Source organism: Podarcis erhardii (assembly GCF_964252035.2).
Source record: "Podarcis erhardii genome assembly, chromosome: 3".
In the NCBI taxonomy this organism is placed as follows: Eukaryota; Metazoa; Chordata; class Lepidosauria; order Squamata; family Lacertidae; genus Podarcis; species Podarcis erhardii.
This window is the reverse complement of record NC_138507.1, coordinates 81,237,639-81,264,024: the sequence shown is the minus strand read 5'-3', so window position 1 is coordinate 81,264,024 and position 26,386 is coordinate 81,237,639. Positions and strand designations below refer to the sequence as shown.

The 26,386-nt window shown below is 40.8% G+C and overlaps 1 protein-coding gene across 10 annotated transcripts in view; it reads left to right on the top strand.

Annotated features, from left to right (window-relative positions):
- Positions 1-26,386, top strand: part of SMYD3 (SET and MYND domain containing 3) — a gene marked incomplete at its 5' end in the record, with an annotated part of 382,495 nt that overhangs the window by 191,885 nt on the left and 164,224 nt on the right. For 8 of the 10 annotated variants that reach the window (XR_014155449.1, XR_014155450.1, XR_014155451.1 and 5 more), the window contains one exon: positions 1,473-1,511. The exons of the other annotated variants lie outside the window; for them this stretch is intronic. Coding sequence is in view for 4 of the 8 variants with exons in the window: in XM_081857690.1 (XP_081713816.1) it covers positions 1,473-1,511 (39 nt within the window). The remainder of the gene's footprint in view (positions 1-1,472; positions 1,512-26,386) is intronic. 10 annotated transcript variants of the gene reach the window in all.

The following is a 26,386-nucleotide window of genomic DNA, read 5'->3' as shown; positions in this document are numbered from 1 at the left end:
AAACTTTGCAAGTTAACTGAGAATATCCTCCAATAGTTCTATGGTATAGTTTTTTGAAGTACCTACATAATTAGGGAAAACTCACTTGTACATAAAAGGCAGAAACTGACTATTCTCAAGGAGAACAAGATTTGCTTTCCTGTCTCAGTCTTTCTGCAGTATACAGTAATTTCATGAGAACTTCTGGGCATTTTCCTATGGCTAACTGAAAGAAGGCAAGCCTCGTTCAAAGTTACATGTATTAAAGGAGAACCCTGGAAATGTTATTTTTTAAAAAACTTTGGTTTTGCTGACAACAGTTCAAGATGAACAGTGCTATCCTACCAGTAGCACCTTAAAGACCAACTGAGTTAGTTCTAGGTATGAGCTTTCGTGTGCATGCACACTGCACACGAAAGCTCATACCTAGAACTAACTCAGTTGGTCTTTAAGGTGCTACTGGAAGGAATTTTTTTATTTTGTTTTGACCATGGCAGACCAACACGGCTACCTATCTGTAACTAGTGCTATCCTATGCATAGTATATTTGTGGAGCACCAGTACACACTAAGCGCATGTGTATTGGCTGAGAAGGATCATTTGGAAACCATTTGCACAAGTGAAATAGCCCCCACACTGTTTCTTTTATCTTATAACTTCTGATGTGCTAAACTGTTCAGTCCCTCCTGATTTCAGCTTAAGATGCTACACCTCTGAAGTATTAATAGGATGCTGGACCGAATCACTAATCCACTGCCCCCCCCCCACCTCTGGGAGTGGTTGTGTAGTTTTCAGCCTTTATCTCCCTCCCATTTTTGACACAGCCTGTGACTGAGTAAAGCCATGAATCACTGTTAATTACCTGCAGTTTTATTTCTCTCACACCTTTTTCTCCCTTACGATGCCCTTGTTCTTCCTTTGCCGTGGATTGAAAATATTAGATAATTTTTATAGAGATTCTATTTTAAAAAGGTTAAATTCACAGAGAATGCCATAAAGCAGTGATATGCATCATAGCAATAGCAATAACGAAGTGTTGGAGGGAGAAATCCACTGAGCGCTGCTCCTGAGTGACTCCCATTAATTTTAATGAGGCTTGCATGGTAGCAGCATCTGGTGGGTTACGCACAGAACGTTGACAGAATAGCAAGACCCTCAAATATATCTGATTTTCTCGACATACTGTATTGACTCAACAACATGGTTCTCCACATTCCGTTGGAGAGGCTATCCAAACTACTACTACTACTATTAGTATTATTTCTTCCACCATTGACTTCATTTCATTTTTGAGGCCCTTAGAGAAAATATAATGCCACTTGCTATTTTAATATGTAGCCTTACTTGAAATAATTTTCTAATTATTATGGGCATACCCTTGCTTTTGGCAAGCGGTAATTGCAGAATGAAAGAAGTCTATTTTTTATGGTTAGGTGAAAGAAAGTCTCTGAGCATATATTTTACATGTGATTTCGTTTTCTTTTCATCTCTAGGTTCTTCATTTTTTCCTTAGGAGTTCGCAGTGGGAAAAAGTTAAGTGTGCTTACGTTTGATTGAAGTCAATAGAAATTAAGATGGATTGATTTCAGTGGTACTAGGAATGCTTTATTCTTCCACCCCCAAATTTGTTTGCTGTTCATGCTGAGACGTTCATATCACTCTGTTCTGGCGCTCTTCCTTCTCTTCTCATGTTCTCACAACTTAATTAAGCATCCCGTTTTATTTGCATCAGAGTACAATTTCTTTGGTACTTTTTCTATATTAGTATTTATTAGCATGGTATTTTCTTTCAGTTTCCAAATTATAACATCTTTCCTGACTTTTCAACACATTAGTAATTATATTCCATGCCTGTCCCGCCCCGGAGTAACCAAAAATGTGTATTTGCTGCTGGGATTATTTTTTCATGTGTGCATTACTTTGTCCTTATCAGCATTAACTTATGTCTATTACTTTATTGCTCAATTGCTAATTATGAAAGGCACATTAATGTCACAGGTTTAATTATGCTCACTACCTGTATAGCATCTGCATATTTTTATATATGCCAAGAATTAATGAAACAGTGTTGTCCTTGAGTTTGTTGAACAGTTCAGTAGTATGCGCTTATTTGATAGCATGTTTAACCCATTACACAACCCCATGCACTCCATGTTGATTTGTCTCAAATGCTGCCACATAGCTTAGCTTTTATATGCATACGCATAGTAATATTGTAATCGTAGGAAAAGTATATGTATATTGTGAACAAACCTGGTTTACAAGCAGTCACATGCCAGATGTTTTGCAGAATGTGCAGCAACCTGAAGTAGGCTATGTTGGAACCATATGGCATATTGTGATTTGACTTGTGTAGATGAACCTCTGAGGATGTTACAATGTAAGATCCTGACTTGGAGGCGGCATATCAACCTGGATGGGTTTCCCTATGATCTTGTATGCCTCTGTCGGCTTGTATGAAGATGCCACTGGGCAACAGGGTGCGTGGTACACCTTCCAAAGTGGTAGACACTCAACCACCTGAGTTCGCTATTAGATACAATGATGCTACACCAGAAAATCAGAAAGAGGAAGCACCACTCACTTGTGGCTCTTTCTGCTTCCCTGTTCTTTAGAGCTTAAAAGAGCTAGATGTTCAGAAAAATGTATCTGAGCTCTAACACTTTAGACTGCGAACCTAGAACCTTCCTTATGTACTAGCTTCATGTATATTGGAAACATTCCGTACAGAGCAGCAGTCAAACATTGGTTTTCTCATCTGCTATCTGAAATGGTACGGCCAGGGACCTCTACTCATCTGTTTTAGCTCTTAGAAGTGAGAGTCAAAAATCTTTTCTCCTGCTTTTCATATGGATTAGCTTTCATGGTCTGTCATATCCTCCTGTATTATTATAGTGCAGTCTTGCTTGTTTTTCAGTGGCCTTTCTGACTGGCTAAAATAGGCTAGTGCTCTTAGCAATTTAGCTCATGTAAACTTGAGAATTCTAGCAGAGAATACAGATCAGTTCAAATGACACAAAATGGAGCTTAGTGTTGTTTTTTTAAAAACAGTGTGAAGAACAGTACATTGTTTTTGTCAAGATAACATCTTGCAGTCACATTACATATGAAGACTCATCCTGTTTTGTTTATAATACACCCCTAATGTTGTATTTTAGAAAATCCCAGTTTTCCCCCTAAAGTGTATGTTTGCTCTGTGGGATTTTCCGTACCTGTTTTAAGAGTGTCAAGTATGCCTTTGTTCTGGCTCTCCGTTTCCTACATGGGCATAGAGAGCTAAGTCCCTGATTTCATCATCTATTTGGTGCAGCTGGGATGTGTGCAGTTATAACAGCAAAACCCCCAAGCTGAATGATTCCATAAAACTTATTACATAGGATCATATCATGCTAAGTCATGCCTTGCCTCAGTAAATCAGGCAGATTATGAAAGTATTAAATTAATAATAATAAAACCAGCTTATCCTTGCTTCCTTCACTCTTTTAATAATTTTTGCTCACATCACAGACTTAGTAACCCCTTCCCTTCTGAATTCAGTCTTCCTTGAAAAGCTAATATGACAATAGCATTCATAAAATCATTATACTAGAATATGCTGCACCATACATGCTTTGTGGCAGGTTTGATCACATAACTGGAAAAGTCTAAAAAGAATATGTCAAAAACAGTCTCTTGCCTGGATACTTGTTTTGCACTTTAGCAGGGATCCGTTATTATCTGCCATCAAATTCCAGTCCTGCTCCATGTGATTTCAAGAAAGCTATAAAGGGATGCTCCCAGACTGGCAGTTCCTAGTGCTTCCTAGAAATGTAGAAAGATGTATTAAAGCATTATGATATTCATTTGCACTTTTGTGTGGTATTTTCCATTCCACTGCAATTGGTTTATTTTGCACAAGTCTGTGTTCTGTTTCAGCATTCGTTGATGTGGAAGTACGCATAATTGAAAATTATAATTTTGCATAGCGCACAATAGACATGCATATCTTAGTCATCAATAATACAGATTTACAAATCAATTACCTTTCCTATGTGTTCCCATTCAAAGTTAATGAATTTTCAGAGGGGCAAGTAGTCTTACGCATCAAAACTAGCTAAGAATCTTGTGGCAAAGTTGTCTTGTTTTGAAATTTGTCAGTTTCTTGTGAGCCAGATTTGTAGTTTGTACAACTCACCCAGGTGACATTCTTTGAAAGTGAAACTAATCTCCCAAGAAGTCCTCTTCCCAACTACTTTGTAGGAAAGGAGATGCAAGCCTGATGCTTTGATTGGGCTCATGGCAGCATGTCCACATAGCAGTAAACCAAGGTTTGGTGTTACATATACAGTGGTACCTCGGGTTAAGTACTTAATTCGTTCTGGAGGTCCGTTCTTAACCTGAAACTGTTCTTAACCTGAAGCCCCACTTTAGCTAATGGGGCCTCCTGCTGCCGCCGCACGATTTCTGTTTTCATGCTGAAGCAAAGTTCTTAACCCTAGGTAATATTTCTGGGTTAGCAGAGTCTGTAACCTGAAACGTATGTAACCTGAAGTGTCTGTAACCCAAGGTACTACTGTACTGTAAAATGCATCCCTTGTGCCTAAGTCTCACTATGTTCCATCCACATAGTTCTGAGAGCGGAGAAAAGAACATTCGCCTGAGGAAAAAAAATGTTTAACGAACAAATTTTAAAATTATTTTTTAACATTTTAGTAAAGCACTTTTTATTTAGGTACATGATTGTTTTCATAATTTTATTTTAAAAGGTAGTGTGAAAAGTTTTTGTGTAACTGAAGCATAGCTGAAATATCTGAATAGAAAATTAATCCGGTACTGTATTAAAAGGCATTTTCCAGGAAAACCATAATGTTGTTCTCTTCAATCTATTTATAAAATTTGCACTGAGACAGAGATCTTTTTTTTATATCCTGCATGTAAATCATACTTTCCTGCCTTTTTTCCCCCCACTCAGTGACTTTCTGATAAACAGTAGTAGAGTTGTAGCATTCAGCATTCTTGGTAACATTGCTTAGATTATAATTGTGCTTTGTAGAAGCAAATTGGAGAATTCACTGCATATTAAAATATGCTGTTAGGTTTGCAAAGGCTTTGCAGATACTTTACCTTGATGCTTTGCAGATTTTGGAAGCATCTCATCAACGCAGTACAAAAATACTGAGTTTTCTCCGTGGACTAGCAAGTACCTTGCATATAAATTAAAAAGACAAGATGGGGAATATAATTCTGCAAAACATGCACGACTGTCTGCTGAACTACTTGTCATTATTATGCTTCACCCATCAAAGCACAGCATAAGAGATCCTCAACAGCCACAGGGTAATTTTAAGCATGTCTGAAATAATCACTATTTCCCCATAAACATTTAACCACATGATACTTTTGTGTTCTTTATTTTCACCTTAAAAATAAATAAATTCTGCTTTGGCTTGTTCTCTTTTCTAAAAATGTATGATCAATCCAGTCCAATAGTGAGACCAAGGCTCAGACTTGACCGCATTTTCGTTGCTCAGCCTTGGAATATGCAAAGTGTGGTATTAATCTGTTTCTCCCATGCTAAAGCCATTTGGAAGAGCAAACAAAATAGACTGACATATAGTGGGAAAAACCCTCATTTGTCCAACAAGCCCATCTGCAGAAGACTCTTGTACAATTAGATCCCACCACCCTTCATCATGTTGGCATCCATGAGACCATCCAATTACTCATAATAATCTCCTAATTTTTTTTAATTACAAATGAGACAATGAGCTTCATGACTTGTAGCTCAGCTTCTTATTTCCTGTCCAGTACTGTTCTGTTAGCTAAGTTTTCTCTCCAGCCTTCACTGGGTTTTCTCTCCAGCCTTCACTGGTCTGACCATAACCAGAATGCTGAATGTTTCACTGGAAATTCTGTTCCGCCCCACTCAAGTTTCATTTCCCCAACCTGCCTTAACACCTTAATTTGGGTTTGGTAGCAACTTGGAAATCTGACTTGTTAATATGTAGCTGTCCAAATATATCCATCAACAGCCTCGCTGCTGCATTCTGCACTAATTTCAGCTTCTGAGCTGTTTCACAGGCAGCCCCACATAAAGAATATTGCAATAGTCCAGTCTGGTTGTACCAGAATGGGGATCACTGTGGCCAAGCTATCCCTATTCTGGAAGACTTGTAGCTGTTGAACTAGCCATAGGCATTCACAGCTTACTAAGGTTACCTGTGCTTCTAGCACCATAAATGGATCAAAAAGTACCTCCAAGCTACACATCTCCCCCTCCCCCTCCCCCTCCTAGGGGAGTGCAATCCTGCCAAGAACTGGCCCTCTCCCTGCTTCTCAGACTTGAGAACCAGCAACACACAGCGCCTTGTCTGGATTCAGTTTCATTTCATTGGTTCACATATAGCCCATTACTGCCTTCATTCAATGGTCAAGCATCTGAACTGCCTCTCCTAATTCAGATGGAATGGAGAGATAGAATTAAGTGTTATCAGCATACTGATGACAGGTTACTCTGAATCCCTGCTCAAGGCCCATCTTCAGATTGTGTTTGTTTAATTTCCACTCAGTTTTATTTCTGTATTAGCCACAGGCTACAGCAGAATGTAGATAATGCAAAAATTATCTTCTCACAAAAAGTAATAAGATAATGCAACCACTTAGTGATGCATTTCACAACATGTGCCTCAGCAAATTCAGCAGGAGATGAAGATAATGCCAGAGCATAAGCTATTGATTTGAATAACATTGATTGATATTTACTGGCTAAGGAAGTCAACTTTTTGAACTTCTGTTTGTCTGCCTGTCAATGTCTAGCAAGTAAATTTGCCTCAGGCTGACAGATAGTATTTCTGAAAAGTGTACAATATCCTCAATTTTTCGTGATCAAAATAAATGTAAATGAGCATCATGCAAGATTCCAGCAGAGCCATTCTTTATTATTAAAAAAATACACACAGTTGGAATCATGCTAAAATCCAAGAAATGTAAGGTCTCTTCTCTTGTCAAAGGAAAATAACTAACTTTGATAAAATAGCCTTTGAAACAGTGCAAATGTTTCAATATTGTAAATCATGGCACACCACCTTAATGTGATTCACAGAACTCCTATAATGATCCTGGATGCTGTAAATCCTGGACTTGAATTCTGGACTCCAGTAGCCTTTTAGAGAACTGAGACTAGTATGAAATGTATAGGAACTAAGCTACAGTTTTTCCTTTTGGGTTATTGGATTTAAACTCTTCATTGAAGAAAGTAAACTTACATTACAGCTGTAATGTATACCTGGCAATTATACAGCTGCAATTATACAGCTGTAATGTATACCTGGCAATTAATACTTTGGAGATTTAGGACAGAGAAAAGGAGTGGCCCCTTGAAAGCCAACTAAGCTAGTGGTTGTCACCACCTTTGGTGGCAATAAATTGAGGTTACAGACTAGAGCAAGACTGTCTTAACAGATCAGGAGTAGAACTCCAGGCAAAAAGCAGGCTGGTCCAATATATTTTGGCACCTGAGGTGGAACAGTAAATGTTGCTCCCTACCAAAGTCAAGGGGCACAGTATTCAAGGCTGGACAAGTGTTTATTGCTGGCTGAGGCAGACTGTGCTGCAAATAAAAATGATGTTGTTTACTCCCTAGGAGTAAAAAAATTTCAATAATATAATACATTTATTTACAATTTGCTGCCTTTTCCTGATACCCAGAGTCAGTAGGCTGAGGCAGAAGGCTCACTCTGCTTAATGGTAGAGCCTTCTTCCCTGCAGATAACAATCGTTCAGGACTGAAGATTTAGGAGGAACAGGCAGGCAGGCAGCCTGGATGATGCAGAATGGAAGCTGGGTGGTGTTCAACATATTTCTAATGCGAGCTACCTATTTGGATATTTGTGGGCTTGTTTATACACCTATTATTTTTACACACATTATTTTTAGACATTAACAGTTAAATTGCAGTCGGTTTTTTCAGGAAATGTTGGCATAGTGAGTAATGTCATGGCTGCAAACAATTACTAGTGCAAATGGCACAAGTGCTCAAATGTCATTAGCCTGGAGAACCTCATTTCCACCATTAGAATAGTAACAGAAATCAGGGTGGCTGGGGGGGGGGAACGGACTCAATATGACTTTTCTAGCTTCTTATGAAATCATCACCCTCTCTAGAGAGGCCATGCTTTACCAGAGTTTACTCTGAAGTCAACTAGCATATCGCTCCAGAATAAGCAGCTCCTAATGTGAATTCATTGGCTGTTTATTCTATGGCATACTGTGTCATGCGAACAAACTCTTTGTTAATCTGCCCTGCGTAGCCCTGTAGTTTTCATGCCCAGAAAATGATGCATTCTGTATGGATTTCAGAGGCTGTGTGGCTCTGAAGCAAGGGCACAGCACGCACACTTTTCACAAAAAAAACTATGGCTTCCCCTCCCCCAAGGCTTTCCTTTTTCAAAGGTTGCTAGTTATGCAAAACATACGATTAAGGCTGGTGCAGTGAAAAATCCCAATTAAGCGGAAGTGTGCAGATTACAAATCAGTGCTAACTAATTAAGTTATGATACACTCTTGCCATTAGTGGAGCCACATAATAGAAAGGAAGGGAGGGGAAAAAAAGCAAATTCTTGAAGCAGACTCTGTGATAGAGGGTGCAGTACAGCATTCCTGCTTTGATAATTAGGGCAAATAAATTAATAGGTGCCATATGTAATTTAAATAGAAGAGTTGGTTGTTAGGTTCTTCCAGAGTATAATTAATCACTTGCAGCTGCATATTTTGAAATCATGATGATGTACAGTAGTAGCATTTCATTAGAAAACAACAACCCTCTCTTAGTAATAATGGGTCAATCAAATTGTGATTGTTTCTAAAGGTGAGTCAGGCGCTGAGCACACATTGTTTAATTTCGTTGGCTTGTTGCATCGATAGTTGGATGAAATTGAATCCAAATCCTTCTTGCCAAATTGCTTCATATGCTGCCATTTCTGTAATCTCCTGGGCTTGATAGCAAGTGCTGTGCTGCAAGATTTTGAATTGGGGGAGGAGATCCAGTGTGTTGTTTCTGCTGTTGGATAACAAGCAGTCTTTTGGGGCTGGGGGGGGGGGAGAGTAGCTAAGGCTAGGAAAATCCCACCCACGTACATTTACAAAAGCAGTGGCAGCAGCATTCTGATAGAGACTTGCCAAACAGCTAATCCGAACACTTCGGGGAAGCAGTATGCTGCTTTTTCAAGCAGCGGTTTTATGCTGGTGGCAAGATGGGGAGAAGAGTTAAAAGCAGAGAAATACTTAGCACCTGCAATGGCATGGATGCATCTATAACTGCAAAAGTGTAGTGTAGCTTGTGATCAGTGCATTACACCACTGTAGAATGTATGGAGTAGTTTGGATACACGAGCAGCTAGGTGTCAGTGTTGTCACAGTGGATTATAGGTTTACTAAGATGCTGCTGTGTTTTCTTCAGCAAACACAGTGCAGCTCATTTGTGCCCAGATTCTGTCTGGTGGTTAGAACTGTTTTGGGAGAAGAGATTTGGGAGAAGAGATTTTTTTCTCCGTTCCTGCCATGTAGCAGAGTTGAAGATGGGGAAGACTTCTCTTTTGACTCATACATGAGCAGACTCTGGGTTGTATCCCATGTTCGTCCTCTTCAGAATAGAGCTAATGAAATCAATGAACCCAAGTTAGTTAGGCCACTATTTTCACTGGGCCTCCTCTGAGTGGGTCTAGGATAGGATACAACCCTATCTCACTTCTTAAAAAAATACCCCTACTAACCTAACCCCTTTCCTGTAATGTATTTTATAGATTTTTAAAATGGGTATTGTTATACCCATTTTTCTGAAAGAAGGAAGAAGTGTAGTCCAATGTTGTTCACGTGTGTGTGTGTGGTTTTTTTTTAAGGGAAATCTAGTGAGGTAAAGGCTGTGAAGTTCTTTGTAGCAGCAGTGCAATTAATTAAGGGCTAGAGCAGGTCAGGGGGGCAGGTAATAATTGATAGTTTCAGACGTGAGCAGAAAGAAATGGTCTGCATACCAAGTCCTCCTGTAGATGGACAGCTGGTCTATCCATTGAGAACTTACCAGGGGATAGACCTATAATTCAGTTTTCTTAGAGGCCAGATCTACTCAGCCCTTGCCACTGCTCAGTAATCAGGTGTACCAGAAATCTTAAACCTGTTCTCTGATTTTTATATCACTTTTTATGCCAAAGTGTTTACTTTGCCAGCACTTCTGCCACCCTGGAAAAATCCCTGCAGATGCCCATGGGCTTGGCATGATTTGCAAACTGGGCTTATGTCTTTGTAGCCTTCAATATGTCTTCCACAAGAGATGCTTGGCACTCTTACAATGAGATTTAATATACCAACATGGTGGAACGTAAATGTTCAAACCGCCTGTCAAAACCATGAGCATATTTTTTTTTGGGGGGGGGGAGAGAGATCCTAACAAAATGGTTGATCTACATGGTCACCCATGTTGTATGTCAACAGTGCATTCCTATATCAAGACTGGTAACTTTTTTCTCCAGTCTATGATGTTGCTTAAATCATTATCCTATTTAGATATAGGGGAGGTGGCTGGCTGTGCATCCACATGCAGGCTTCAACCTAACAAGGATTCCGAAGTCTGCTTTATTAATTCCACGAGACCCAGGAGAAAAGGATGAAGCATTAAGCTGATACCCAGTCCACAGACTTCAGGCTACAGACAGGGGTGGAGCACACAAGTGGACTGACTATGGATATAGGATAACCCTCCATGGAGAAAAGCCTGAATATAAATAGCATACCCAGACCCAGAAAATCCTGTCAGCAGCATCGTATGATGAATAACCATGTCTTTAAAAAAGGCTTTCGTGTGTGTGTGTGTGTGTGTGTGTGTTTATAAATAGCTATGTGCTTTATCCAGTGCTTTATCCAGGGGATATGCTGGGAGAAGTTTCTTCCTTCACAAGATGAACAAGGAAGCTATTTGTGCAACGTGTTCCATGTGCACATCAGAGCACACAAGGAGCTCTGGACCAGGAGGGGCATAATGTTAAAAATCATTTGCAAGTATGATCCAGTGGATACTTATGATGGGTTTTATCAATATTGACTTCAGAAGCTGCTAGCACAGTTTGCATCAAATTACCCAAATTGCTACTTGCTGTAATTTGCATCAGACTATAAAAACACCATATTATTTTAGTTTTCTAGAAGGGGGGAGATTGTAGAACTAAATGGAACATGTACCTAATAAAGCATGGGGGAACCAAGCTGAGCTCCTGTGCATGGACTGGCAGTTTACACTACAATTAATGGGATCTAACCAAGCTAACTATGATCAGGGTTGCAACCCAAACACAAAACCACATTTATGTTGCTATTTTTTCAGATTAATAAGTTAATAAAATTTCTGCTTGTGTCTTTGATCAGCTGCTAGGCAGAACAAAAATTCTGGATAAAATCAGATGCAAGATCTTAGTTACTTAGTGAATAGTATTACAACAGTGCACTTAGGTCAGGTGCTCTGCATCCTTGTACTAGCGCAATAATGTACCCAGGCCAGTGCAACTGTTCTGACCTGCATGCATTGTGAAAGGTCTTGTAGGGAAGTGGGGAAATGTGTGAGTGACAACATTTAACTGCAGTCCTGTCCTTGTCAATACGATAAAGTTTTCTCTCACCCCTGGTTGGTGCTGGACCTCCAGGCTCATCTGCAGCATTTGCTAGATCTAAATAATTCCTCAGCCAGTCTCCTTTGAAAATAAGTCTGTTTGGCTACCAGTATTTTATGTTCTGGCTGTTCTGCAACGATTACCTGTCCCCTTAGGGACACAAAAACATTTCTGGCTGTAGGCCTGAATTAGAGGCTTATAGGACAGATTTTACGGGATGCGGGTGGCGCTGTGGGTAAAAGCCTCAGTGCCTAGGGCTTGCCGATCGAAAGGTCGGCGGTTCGAATCCCCGCGGCGGGGTGCGCTCCCGCTGCTCGGTCCCAGCGCCTGCCAACCTAGCAGTTCGAAAGCACCCCCGGGTGCAAGTAGATAAATAGGGACCGCTTACTGGCGGGAAGGTAAACAGCGTTTCCGTGTGCTGCGCTGGCTCGCCAGATGCAGCTTTGTCACGCTGGCCACGTGACCCGGAAGTGTCTGTGGACAGCGCTGGCCCCCGGCCTCTTGAGTGAGATGGGCGCACCAACCCCAGAGTCTGTCAAGACTGGCCTGTACGGGCAGGGGTACCTTTACCTTTACCTTTAGGACAAATTTTAATGGGGATCAATATATGACACTTCAGTACTCATTGTGATTCGTTGGCTCAGCTCCAGAGTTGTGTGGGCTAGAACTCTGCAAATTGGATACTCCTTTGAATGAAAAGTGATGGTGGGGGCAATTTTCACCACTTTCCCAGCACCCTGCAGTTCCTTATACCCCTGAAAATGTGTTCTGGGCAGCTGGGGAACTATCCTGCCCTGTGCACTATAGAGGATTATGCTATTTCACAGTATAATTTAGGGTTGCCATACGTCCGGAATTTCCCAAACATATCCAGAATACTGCAGCCACAGGGAAAATTTGGACCTTTAGCAATCCATGTTGGCAGTGCCGTTTTTGCCGATTTCCCTCAGAAATAGCTCAAAATTTCTTTGCAAAATAGCTCCAATTTCTTTGCAATTTTGCAAAAAGAAACTCAACAACTCTCATGTCCGGATTGCCCTTTTTGAAATATGGCAACCCTACTACACTTGTAACTATAGGGACAATAATCAGGACCTAGGGAGAAAGAACATTTGGGACTGGGGTTCTGGGTATAGAAGAGTTCCTTCCAGTTGCAAAAAGGTGTTTGAATCCACAGTCTCCCTCTTTGCAAGCTGGATGCTGCCATGGGAAGAAGAGATGAACTATTTGCTGATTTTACACTGCAGCTCTCCACTTAGAATCATAGAATTGTAGAGTTGGAAGGGACCGTGAGGGTCATGAAGGGATATTTATGCTCAACATGGGACTCAAACCCAAGACCCTCAGATTAAAAGTCTTAATCTGTACTGCCTGAACTACTAATACAATAGTAAGGTAAACACGAGTCCTCCTTTGTTTTATAAATCCAGAGTGAGCTTGTTTTATAAATCCAGAATGAATCCAGCCTGAACCTCAATCAATTTTATCAAAAATATGCATGTTGTTCACTTCAGATTTAAGGATTCAGAGAGAAGTGCAGAGAGCTGACTCCTTTGTCCTGCATGCAAACATGACCGACAGATAAATGCAGCTGTTTCTACTGATACTAAAGTATTCATCAGACTGACTACCATAGATTATAGGAGAGCATTTCATTCAACAGTCAGCAGTTGGGTTTTTATACTCACTCTGCAAAATTCTTTAATTGTTCCTCAGGGACAGTATTACTCATTGACTTCATAAAGCCTTTTCTTTCCCTGTCAATATCTCAGGTAATATATTAAACAGAAGACTTAAAACAGCTTCAGAACAACTGATGATCAGTTCCACCTCTCTCTACTATACAAAGGGAGAAAAAGTAGGGGGAAAATACATTCAGACAAAATTCAAAGAGAGTTTAATGGAAAAGATGTGACAGAAATCTTACTATGATTTCCATACCACATTACAGTATCTCTCATGGCATAGAGAGATAGTTAAGCCCCATAAGATCTAATTGATATTGAAGAACAGGTACCCAGAATTCTTCTGGGTTCTATATAAAGTTATACAGTGCTTCCACAATGCCACAATTTCCAAACTGACATATTAAAACAACTATGCCAAATTGTATTCTCGACTAATATTCATGGCTGGAAATGATGTTCCATTTTGCAGTTTCTTTGGTATGTGCTGTGTGGTAATGGCTGCAAAGCTTGCTCCAGTTAAATAATTTGAATACATTTCTTATCCCAGCCCTGTTTCAATGTATTCAATGTTCCCTTCTACCATGAAGAGCAGAGTCAGGCTTCATGGCTTCTTGTGGCATCCCTCCTCCACCATACGTATGTTGGGAGGAAGGTCTGAGGTGGGAGCCAGCTCTTCTTATCTAGGCTTCACTTAAGACTTTGTTTATTTGATTAAATTTCTATCCCAACCTTGCCCCCGATAGAGCCCCAGGAGGCAAACAACTCACTAGTAAAACAGTTACAATTTAGACATCTAAAAATAGTTCAAAACCACTAAACATTAAATGCCTGGGTAAAATGGTCTGGGACTCAGCGTTTTCAAACTTGGGTTTCCAGCTGTTTTTGGACTACAGCTCCCATCATCCCTAGCTAGCAGGACCTGTGCTTCCTCCAAGCATTCCTGCAGCTGCCTGTCCACCACCCTCTTGATCACCTTTCCCAGGAAGGGAATATTGGAGATTGGTGGGAGTTTTCTAAAACCTCTGGAACCCAGGAAGGCTTATTCAGGAGGGGCCAGACCACTGCATCTTTCAAGGTGCATAGCTCCCTCCGGTAGTGAGACATTAACCTGGACCCATCCAGTTCATCCCCCTCCTCCTAAATTTTAACAGCCATAATGAGCAGGGGATTGAAATGAATGGTGATTGCATGGATGGACCAATGGAAAGTTCACTGTATTGGTTGCCCAATCACTTTTGATAATGCCAAGTGTTAAGGCACAAAGTTAATGTATAAAGTCAAACGGAGATTAATATACTTTACTTGGCAGGATACCAGTTTGTTACTTCAAGTCTTACAGTGCATGTCTACTCAGAAGGAAAACCTAGTGAATGCAGTGGGGTTTACTCCAAGTTAAATGAGGTTAGGATCACAGCCTATTTTAGCAATGCAAACTGAAATCCAAATAAGCTAGAAGGGGGAGGGGAAGAATTTACATTTGTGTTCCCCACATTCCTCTTTGTGAGCTATTGTTTATCTTACACTGTTGCCTAAAGCTAGACATGCATTTATTAAGCCCTTTATATATGCAAATGCTAATTTAAAATAGGGCAAAAAAGCTGGTGAAACATGAAAAAGCTCCTTTAATCTAGTGTATTTATTATAGCGTGTTTTTGTTGTTGTTTAACTCTCATTAATTCGACCCATTAACTAAATGACCAAGTAGATCTAGCTCTCAGCTTGCACATAAGGTGATGGATGCTATGGCAGTATAGCCATTATTCTGCATTACACAGTCATTTTTAAAAGCCAGAAACTGAAAACTGGTGTTTGTCTGTGAAGTAATTGCTGTTCATCAGGTTTACGGAAATGGAAAATACATGCATAGACTTCTTGATTGCTATAATAACATTCTTAGTGAAGTCATTTGGTATGTTACTGTTTCTAGCTCTATTATTTGTGAAACCTCATTGCAGCAGGACACACACACAGTTTCTAAGTTCTAGTTGACTAACTTGTACAAATACACTATTCCGCCCCTCTCCCCATGCATAGTCTTAGCTTCTCATTATTCAGTCTCCAGATTTCCACATAAATGGGATTTTCATATATATATATATATATATATATATATATATATATATATATAGTTATCATGATAATTAATCAGTATTATTTATTTATTAAATTTGTATACCCTTCATTCAAAAATCACTGGGTATTTTGGTGCACATTTCTCTTAATATGCTAAATTTTTATATGCAATTTTGTTTGATATGCACAATTTTGCATAGCATTTTCACCTAATATAAATTGTTTTGGTACGTTATCTTCACTGATGTTTGTATTTTTATGCATACTTTACCCTAGTATATGCATTTCTGCACATATTTCTGGGTATGAGAACTCCCTTGCAAAATTGAGATAAGTGTGAATTTTGAAGAATGGCTGTATTTTGGTTCATGGCTTATTTCAGAAAGTGTGGGTTTCATAGGTTCCCCTTTAAATGCGAGCTGAACCAAATTTTTCACCCATTTCTAGTCCTGACCTTTCTTAGACTCACATTTGTCTTTAAATGCGAGCTGAACCAAATTTTTCACCCATTTCTAGTCCTGATCTTTCTTAGACTCACATTTGTCTGTCAAAACATAATTTGGAAATGTATAGCCATTCATATGGCTAATATGTTTATGGCAACCTTTCGTCCATCTACCAGGACAAGAGAAATGGCTTGTTGGCTATACCTCTGATCTCCAGATCCATAAGTTTGTGACTAGGACTTCTGGTTCATAGCATAAAGCCTTTTGTGTGACTCAGCATTTTGACTATTTCTCATTTATTTTAATGGCTTGATTAATACTCACCTTACATATGACTAGATAATATGTGTTCATCTCATGCAAATGACAAAGAAATAATGCACTTTTTCAGCAGCATCCGCATACATGTAATATATTAAAATATATATTTAAAATGTTAATGTATTGAAGGTGTGCTCACGCTGGACAAGCAAGGGACTCACCATGTGAATTTTCTTGAGTAGCCTAAAGTTGAAACTACTTCAGAACCAGACCCAGGATGTCGATTCTCTGGAATATATATGATAACAATAGATATTTCACAAATGTTAATTAGCATATAGAAGGTGTGGGGAACCTGTGTCATCCAGGTGTTCTTGGTCTTTGTCTTATCAGCCTCAGACACCACAAGCAATGGGCAGGGATGATGACAGCTGCAGTCTAAGGACATCTGGAGGGCCACAGGTTCCCTGACTCCAATTTGGAGAAACTGAATAGATCAAAATAATCCAATGGATGTTATCTAATGCTTCATGGTCAGTCATAGGATCTGTAACATATGTCTGTTTTAAATTCTCACTATGTTTCTAGAGATAGGTCTATAATACCCCTGGGTCTCCCCTAGCCTGTCCTTTTATATTGGCCATTTTTCTTGGGTTTGGTAAAGCAAGATTTATTTCTCCTCCTTTAGCTTCATAAGAGCAAAATGAAGAGATGGGCTGCTAGTAGGCTGTGAAGAAATGATTAACTTTTAGTTCCCTGCTGATGGTTGAGTTATACATGGCATTGATCTGTGGCCAGTGGCATTAATGCATTAGGATATTTTTTTCCAGGGCTCTTGATATGCCTGTTTAATGAAGTTCAAATTTCAGTAGTATTCCTGTTGAGTCCAAGTTAACTATGCAAATTGCTCAGCAGGTTGCTTCTTTGCAACCATTCTCCGTGCATAAAAATAGAAAAATATATATCCATCCAAAGAAGAATGCTCGCCAATCGCATTTTATTCCTTGTCTCCAAAAACTCATTTTGTCTTTCCAGATATAAACACCCTTTCCCATTGTTTCTGAATCAGAATTGTTTATGACTTGGGTAGTTTTTATCTTGTGCTGTTACTGACAAAAGAGAAATATTCAATATGCAAAAGCAATATGCCAATTTACATTTTAGTCTGCTTCTCTCCTCTCCTTGTCCCATGAGAGTAAGATGGTTTTAATTCTGTGATATTTCAGGGGAGGTGTAGCCCTACCTAGTATTTTATTTGTGTGTGGCCATCTACCACATCTATAACCTGAAAGAATATTCTTTGTAGGCAGGCAGTGCAATCTTTTATTTATTCAGAATCAGTTGTGAAAGGTCATGGATCAGAATGCTTTGAAGATCATGAGAATAGAAATGTCAGAAGAGACTTGTTGGATCAGGCCGAAGTCCATCTAGCCCAACATCCATTTCTCATAGTGGCCAGTCATATACCAACGGGAAGCCGGCAAACAAGACATCAGCGCAACACCATTCTCCACAGTTGTTCTCTCCAGCAAATGGTATTTAAACACATACCACCTCCAATTCTGGAGCCACCAACTGACACGACTAGTGGCATATCCTATGCTGCAATTACAGTGGTACCTCGGGTTACATACGCTTCAGGTTATAGACTCCACTAACCCAGAAATAGTACCTCGGGTTAAGAACTTTGCTTCAGGGTGAGAACAGAAATTGTGCTCTGGCAGCACGGTGGCAGCAGGAGGCCCCATTAGCTAAAGTGGTGCTTCAGATTAAGAACAGTTTCAGGTTAAGAACGGACCTCCAGAACGAATTAAATACTTAAACCGAGGTACCACTGTACTTTTATAATGAAAAAGAAAGAGAGAAGGTTGGAGAAAGTAGGTCAAGGAGCCTGCACAAATAGCTAGAAGGAAAGCTGGGAGCCTGTCCTTGTGGACACAAAATCACACCTTCGCAAAAATGCGTATGCAACAGGAGACTTCATGCAATTCTACATGAGAAACTTTTCCACACGATGACCTGTACCATGTTATTGTTCTGTTCTCTTGTGGGTTGGAGGGTTCACAAAGCTGAAGAAATTCCAAAGGGAAGCTTAAGTTCAAAAAGATTTTTAAAATTCAGCCTAATAGCCTGGCGAAAGATGGAGAATTTACATGGCTTGTCAAGTTTTTGAACCTGCCAATCACATCTCTATATATAGATATAGCATGCTGATTACTGCATACCCTGGTTCTATTAGAGGAACAACTAAATGAATATACCCACATGGCCCTTCTCATTCAACCAATGAATTTTATGCAGTGAAGGGAACAACTCATAATATATAGTTGGTTTGGGAATAGAGCCAGTTTCATAATGTTTGAAAAGTGCTTTCAGTCAAATGCAGAATGGTATTATCTTCCTAATGATATATATGGCTGACACCAGTTTAGCCCTAATATACAGGAAAATGTAGCCCAAATGTATTAAATTAACTATATAATGTGCTCTAATAAACAAAGAGGAGATTAAAAAATAAAGGATTTCAAAAGCATTCTGTTGGCAATATGAAGTTTTCTTGAACGAGATTTACAGATACAAATCTTTCAACAAACATGAATGTGCACACACGCACAATTTTTAACATAGTTTTTTATTGGATTTTCACAATTATAAAAAACAAAAGAAAGAAAAAACATTTTGCAAGCTGTACTTAGTTTATTCTCTTTTATTAATGATGATCAGTGCACATATATATCCCTTTTTGGGTCACTATCTCTTCTGACAAGGTCTCAGACAGTATAAGGGAGCTAAATCAATACTTGCTTATTCATCCCTTATAATTAATTCTATCAGATACAAATTCCAGAAGAGGTGTCTCCTATTTCATGCATCCTTTCAATCTTCAGGCTGGTGCCTTGGAGGGGTGACTATTGATCCCCAAGTGAGAAGAGTCTCATATTAACTGTTATTGAAGGTGTCAAGATATGTCAGGGACTGTCAATAATGCAAATCACTGTTAACATACTAGATATAAAATGAAGAATAAATACTCTCTCTTGTGGAGAAATCCATTTTATATTCTGTGACTGTTGTACGCTAATCTTTAAGGCATAAATTTTAGATTGCTAAATATATTTAGATGAATTGTCTTCTGGCTTAATTTTCTCAATACTGGTGAGTTGCAAAACACACATTTGGTATTTTGGAGTGAAGCAAGCTAAACTATACATGGGTTTTGTGTGATCTCCCTCTCTGTATCATGAATAAATTTAGATGGCCAGTGATTTGCTTCTCTTGCTAAAATCTCACTTTGCTAAATTTTAGAACTCTCTACATGACCCTAATGCCTCCCTTTAAATTATTTCTTTACGTTACAATTCAGTCACAGTTTATAGCCTCATCCTTTTAGCAACTTTATCAACAAAGCAGCTCCTTGGACAGGTCCTTAAGGCAGATTACAACTGTTGTTCATCAGCTGGTTCTGGGGTTTGACAGCATCCTTGTTATCGGAACTGTAGCAGGCAGTGGTGTGGCTTCCTTCATGCTTATTTATTGACAGTGCTTTTTTCAAAAAAGAAATGTTTAGGGTACTCTCATTTTGACTCAAGAAAATACCATTTTATAGTTAAAATCAGGAAAAACAAATACAGTAAATAGACAAAAGTACAAAGATTCACAAAATGTTTAGGGGTATGTGTACCCCTGCGCACTCCCAGAAAAAAGCACTGTTTATTGATACCCCAATCCAGGAAAGAACCCATGGAGAATGCATTGACATTTACTAGCTAGACAATTGTGTGGGTGGAGCTATTAGAAGTTTGGCAGGATACCTTTATTTTAGAAGGAATTTTTAGATGTTATTTGAGCAGTAGGTTTTCTGCAATGTCAGGAACATGAGTAGCTTAGTGATGGTGTCGGGGACAAGCAGGCCTGTAACAAGTGTGTGGTGGAGGCAGGAGGCCAGGGATTGACTCAGAAGAAGAGACTAGTGGTTTATGGGATTGGGCTGGAGCCAGGGCAGGGGGAGGAGGAAGAGTCTGAAAAGTCAAGAGATGGAGGAAGGCCCACAGGATGTGCCAAAGATGGAGGAAGAGACTGTTCAGGTGAGGACCGGGCCGGTTGAATCCCCCCCCCACCTGCTGTCTCCTAGAACCAGGAAGGTCTTGAAGAGAGGAGAGCAGCAACAACTTCCATGTAGGCAAAGCCTCAGGTTGCGTATGCACAGCCCATCAGATGAGGGTACATAAGTGGGGAGGTGTGGTTCCACTGTTGCTGCAACTGCTCCATAGGGTCCAGATCTGTGGCCAGCTGCTTAGAGGCCAGAAGCATGTGTGCATGTGTGTCCAGAGGACTGTGAGAGCTTCTCTAAGTGTTTCTCTTGCCAATAAAGAGTTAACTATAAGACGTGTGCCTTCCTTATTTGGGGCGGGGCCAGACACCTATATGTTTTGGCTCTTATGTTCTTACGTTCTGTTTAAACAGATGGAATAGAAATAAGATTGGCTAGCTTCCAGATCAGATGTGTGTGTGTATGTGTATAAAGGAAGCAGAACAGATTAATTTCAGGTGTGTTTTCATGAAATAAAATCGGAATAAGTCTATTTACTTATTAAAAGTTAAATAGTATAAACACATAAATCTAATTCAATAGAAGGCTATTAGCTTGCCAAATGTTGATATGCTGGGTGGCAGCTGAGAAAGGTGATCTGAATATTTTGCAGCAGCTGTGCATTTTAAGTGCACAGTATCGTGTGTGGGATGGTATTTTAGAAGCTCATTCCCAGCCCATAAGCAAATGAATCAATAGATACAGAGATGCATGTAGGGCCAAATGAAGTCATTGCAAGCAAGTTCATAAAACTTCATGAACTCAGTTTGAAAATGTGCTCCCTTTTAAATTTATCTTTTTTATGATGTGGTGAGGATCTAACTGCAGTTTTCGGAACTGGAAACAGACTAGCAATGGAAGCAAACCAATGCCCTACATAAGCTCAGAAGTGCAGTTTGTATCCAAGCAGGAAGTGTGCAATTGGTATTATGGACCAACTTCCAGTTAAGGTCAGGCAGGCTGTTGAACCTCTGGCACCTTCTGAATCCAGCAGACCTTTTAACTGAAGTCTGATTTTATAGTTTTAACTGATTTTTACCTTTTCTGTATTTCATGTCTTGAATACTGCTTAGATATGATTGTGGTTAAGCAGTATATATATTAAAAATAAGTAGTCCACCCCCTTGCCCCCATGTGGGGATGAGCCTGCCTAGGAAAGCCTGTGCAATTGCCCTGGAAGGTGGCAACTCCTCAAATACTGATGAACTGAATCAGTATTCCTGAAAGAGGTTTCTATTCCCCACCCTTTCTCCAAGTCCAAAAAGCCAGATTTCTCTTTCCTCTTACTCATTTTCTATCTTCCACAGCCTAGCAGGATTTACATGTTGGCAATCCAGAGGTCTTTCTTTGCTTTGAAAGATGGCGATACAACAAGTGACATGGGGGTTGGAGGCAGTGCTCAACCCGAGATTGGCCATCAAGCTACAGCGGCCATCACAAAAACAGGAGCTGACTCAAGCTTAGTACCATGTGTAGTCCACTGGTTTCAGCAGCTCATGGCCTCACAGGGTACGGCTAGCCAGTTTGTTTGCATAGTACCGTCTCTGATGCTGCCATTCAACATCTACTATTAAGGATGTTGCTGCTCAGCGGTAGTGGCTAAGTACCAAATCCGCACCATGTTTCACAGGCTACATTGCTTTTCTGAAAGAGTCTCGGAGTTTTCAATCTGGCAACCCCATCCTCTAGTCATCAACTGCCTGTACCAAATTCTTGTTAGGCATGTTCAGTTGTATCAGGCACATTAACCAGTACAGTGGTGCCTCGCAAGACGAAATTAATCCGTTCCGTGAGGCTCTTCGTATAGCGGTTTTTTCCTCTTGCGAAGCAAGCCCATTGACAGCGTAGCGGATTAGCGCTATTAGCGGTTTAGTGGCTTTTAGCGGATCAGCTGATAAGCGGCTTAGGGCTTAGGAAAAGGGGGGGGGGAAAACCCGCAGGAACTCGCAAGACATTTCGTCTTGCGAAGCAAGCCCATAGGGAAATTCGTTTTGCGAAGCGCCTCCAAAACGAAAAACCCTTTCGTCTAGCGGGTTTTCCGTCTTGCAAGGCATTCGTCTTGCGGGGCACCACTGTATAAGAGGCACTGATGAGTTCTCATTCGGAACACAAAAAGAACAGCGTTTGTTTTCATGAGTAGATGATGGGAGTAGAGAAACCTGTGAATTCTTAAAAAGTGGTTTCAAATACGAAAAACAGAGTGCTTCTAAAAAACCCCACGACAGTTCTTAAAAGCATATTAAAGTGTGAGATTTATTTTCAGTATGGTTTTTGAAGTTATGAAATATTAGCCATTACTAAATTAAATGGTGACTTCTTAAATAGATTTATATTTTTGCATTCCATATGTCTAGGGTAGTGCTAAGTATACATTACAATATCATTTGGACCCCTATGGCATCATCTTAACTATAGATTTAGTGAACTGAAGCAAATGATATTAAGAAGAATGATGAAACTGCCAACACATTAGCACTGCTTTGTATTCTTTCCATCTGCTTTTTGTCTGAAAAGTCCCAGCTTTTTATTTGCGTAATGGTTGTTTTATGCTATTTTCTTATGGAATGATGCTGTCTAGAACAGCTGGCCCTATCTCTATTAAACACCTGATTGTCTACACAAATCTTTTGTTCGTTTAAAAGAACGATAGCTTCTGTTGCTTTGAATCACCTCCATTGCATGTAATATTGTCTAGATGATTCTTCATTGCATAGGTCTCCAAAATACCATACAAAGCAAGGAGGTAAAGAACTGCTCTAGCCCGGGTGATATTCTCACTGATTGTTCTTTCCTCGAAATGCTCTTTCCGAAAGCCAGTCAAGATTTTATTCATATTTGGGGAATTTACATATATTTCTCATGCTTGTGGAATAGTGAAAAAACCTCAGCATGGAAGCTTTGAACCCCAGCAAAAAAATTATTTCAGTAGAGATCTTTTGACAGTTTTGTGTGCTTATTTATTTAATACTTTTCTATGCTGTCTTTCTTCCATTGTGAAACTCGTTATTGTTTAGTCATTTAGTCGTGTCCGACTCTTCGTGAAACTCAAGGTGGCATAAATTGGGTTTCCATGCAGTCTCCAATCTAGGCACTGGCTAGAGCCAAATCTCCCTAGCTTTAGCAAGATGGCTGTATCATGTATTTTTATTCCATGGTGGTGATATTCCATTGGTTATCCTTGATACGAGGTTAATAAAGAGTGGATTAGATAATCAGCAGATTCAGTTGAGTAGGTTCTGCTGTTGTTGAACTAGGAACTTGCAGCAAAAGTTCCAGCCATTTACCTTGAAGAACAAGAAGAAATTTATCTTTATGGCTTCCCCTTCCCCAGCTGGCTTCATTCCCAGCCCAACAAGTCTCATGCCTTCCCTTCCCTTTCCTTCCCAACTGCATTTTGTGGTGTTCCTCAGCTGCCTATATTAGTAAGCTAGGGTTGCCATGTTTCAAAAAGTAGAAACGAGAACACTCTGAAAGGTGCTGAGCTTCTTTTCTTTTTTTAAGAAACCCCCAAAATTGTTTGCTGAGCTTCTTTTAGGACAAACCCCAAAGTTGTTGACCATAAAAAGCCAAGTAATCTGATAGTTACATGGCCCATTTGCTTCCCAAGACTAACAACCCACATCACTCCTTGACTCTGTATGACACGGAACTCTACAATTCTATTATTCTAATATTTCCATCACAGCAGCAGCACTTGCAGTAAACATGACTGACTCTTTATACCTGGTCCATGGGAGCCATTTTGTGTGTTATGTGGAAATAGCATTAAGGGATTCCTGAATGATTCACACATTCTCTTCCTATGCTTCTGAGTATCGTGTGAAGAAAACAACAACAGCAACACATAAGCATGGTGGGATACATAATAATAATAATAATAATAATAATAATAATTTTTTTATTTATACCCCGCCCTCCCCAGCCAAGGCCGGGCTCAGAGCGGCTTACAAACAATAATAAAAACAAGAAGAATGATTACAACTTAAAAACAAAAATAAAATACAACATTAAAATAATGGAACATTAAAATATTAAAATGTAGCCTCATCGCAGGAGGAGAAGGAAAAGAAAAAAGAGAGAGAGGGAGGGAGGGAGGGAGGGAAGGAGGGAATCAAATTGGCTCCAAGCCAAAGGCCAGGGGGAACAACTCTGTCTTACAGGCCCTGCGGAAAGAAATCACATCCTGCAGGGCCCTGGTCTCATGAGGCAGAGCGTTCCACCAGGCCGGAGCCAGAGTTGAAAAGGCCCTGGCTCTGGTTGAAGCCAATCTAACTTCCTTAGGGCCCGGGACCACTAGGGTGTTGCTATTTATGGACCTTGAGGCTCTCCGTGGGGCATACCGGGAGAGGCGGTCCCGTAGGTACGAGGGTCCTAGGCCGTGAAGGGCTTTAAAGGTCAAAAGCAGCACCTTAAATCTGACCCTGTACTCAACCGGGAGCAGTGCAGCTTGAAAAGCACTGGGTGAATATGCTCCCATGGCAGAGACCCCGTGAGGAGCCTCGCTGCAGCATTCTGTACCCGCTGGAGTTTCTGGGACAGCTTCAAGGGCAGCCCCGCATAGAGCGAATTACAGTAGTCAAGCCTGGAGATGACCGTCGCATGGATCACTGTGGCCAAGTCGGGGCGGGAAAGGTAAGGGACCAACTGCTTGATGCGGCAAAGGTGGAAAAATGTCGCCTTGGCTGTTGCTGTAACCTGCGCCTCCATGGAAAGGGAGGCGTCAAGGATTACACCCAAACTCTTAACGGAAGGCAATGGCACTAATTGGGCCCCCACAAGAGAAGGGAGTTGGTCCCTCATCCTCATGCCATCCCGACCTAGCCATAGGACCTCTGTCTTTGAAGGATTTAGTTTCAATCGGCTCCCACGAAACCATCCAGCCACAGCTTCTAAGCATCTGGTCAGTGTGTTCGGGGTCGAGTTGGTGTGGCCATCCATCAGCAGATAGAGCTGAGTGTCATCAGCATATTGGTGACAGCCCAGCCCAAAGCTCCGGATAATCTGGGCAAGGGGGCGCATAAAGATGTTAAAAAGCATCGGGGAGAGAATTGCGCCCTGCGGCACTCCACACACCAAGGAGTGGCGCGACGACATTTCCCTCCCTAGTGCCACCCTCTGTCCCCGACCAGAGATAAAAGAGCACAACCAGTTACGGGCTATGCCCTGTATCCCCACGTCTGCAAGGCGGTGGTCCAGAAGATCATGATCGACCATGTCAAAGGCTGCTGACAAATCTAAAAGGATCAGCAGTCCTGACCCGCCTCGATCCAGTTGTCTACGGAGATCATCTGTTAGGGCAACCAGAGCCGTCTCCGTCCCAAAACCAGGACGGAAACCGGACTGAAATGGATCTAATGCCGATGTTTCCTCCAGAAACCTACCAAGTTGTTCAGCAACCGCTCTCTCAATTACCTTACCCAGGTATGGAAGATTTGAAACTGGGCGGTAATTGGATAGGTCTAAGGGATCTAATGAAGTTTTTTTTAAGAGTGGACACACCACTACTTCCTTCAGTTCCCCTGGGAATGTCCCCGTGTCAAGGGACAAATTGATAATTTCAACCAGGGGGGTCCGCACAACATCTGGACACTCCCAAATCAGCCAAGACGGGGACGGATCGAGGAGGCAGGTGGTGGGCCTACCAACTTGGAGGAATCTATCCACATCAGTAGGGAGTATCCGATCGAAATGGTCCAACACTGGACCTGAAGTCAGTCAAGGGGCCTCCAGTTCAGTCACTGTATCTAAATTGGTAGGGAGGTCACGGCGGAGCAACAGGACTTTCTCCGCAAAAAAACTCGCGAATGCCTCACAGCTGTGGGTCAAATTTGTGCTTAAATTTGGTTGTCCTCCTAAGGACGTTATTGACCTAATTATTCTAAAAAGTTGTGCCAGGCGAGAGCTAGCGGATGCAATGGAAGCTGCAAAGTAAGATTTCTTAGCAGCTTTCATAGCCATCTCATAGGCTTTCATAAGCGTCCTATAAGATGATCTTGAGGCTCCGTCACGAGTCCGTCGCCATACTCGCTCTAGCCGTCTGAGATCCCGCTTCATTTTCCGGAGCTCCTCAGTAAACCAAGGGGCCCGGTTTTGATGGGGTTGCAGAGGGCGCTTAGGCGCGATCTCATCAATGGCTGCCAAGAGTCGGTTATTCCAGTCCTCAACAAGGTCATCTAATGAGTCGCCAGGAGGAGCAGGGTTCCATCAGTTTTCGCG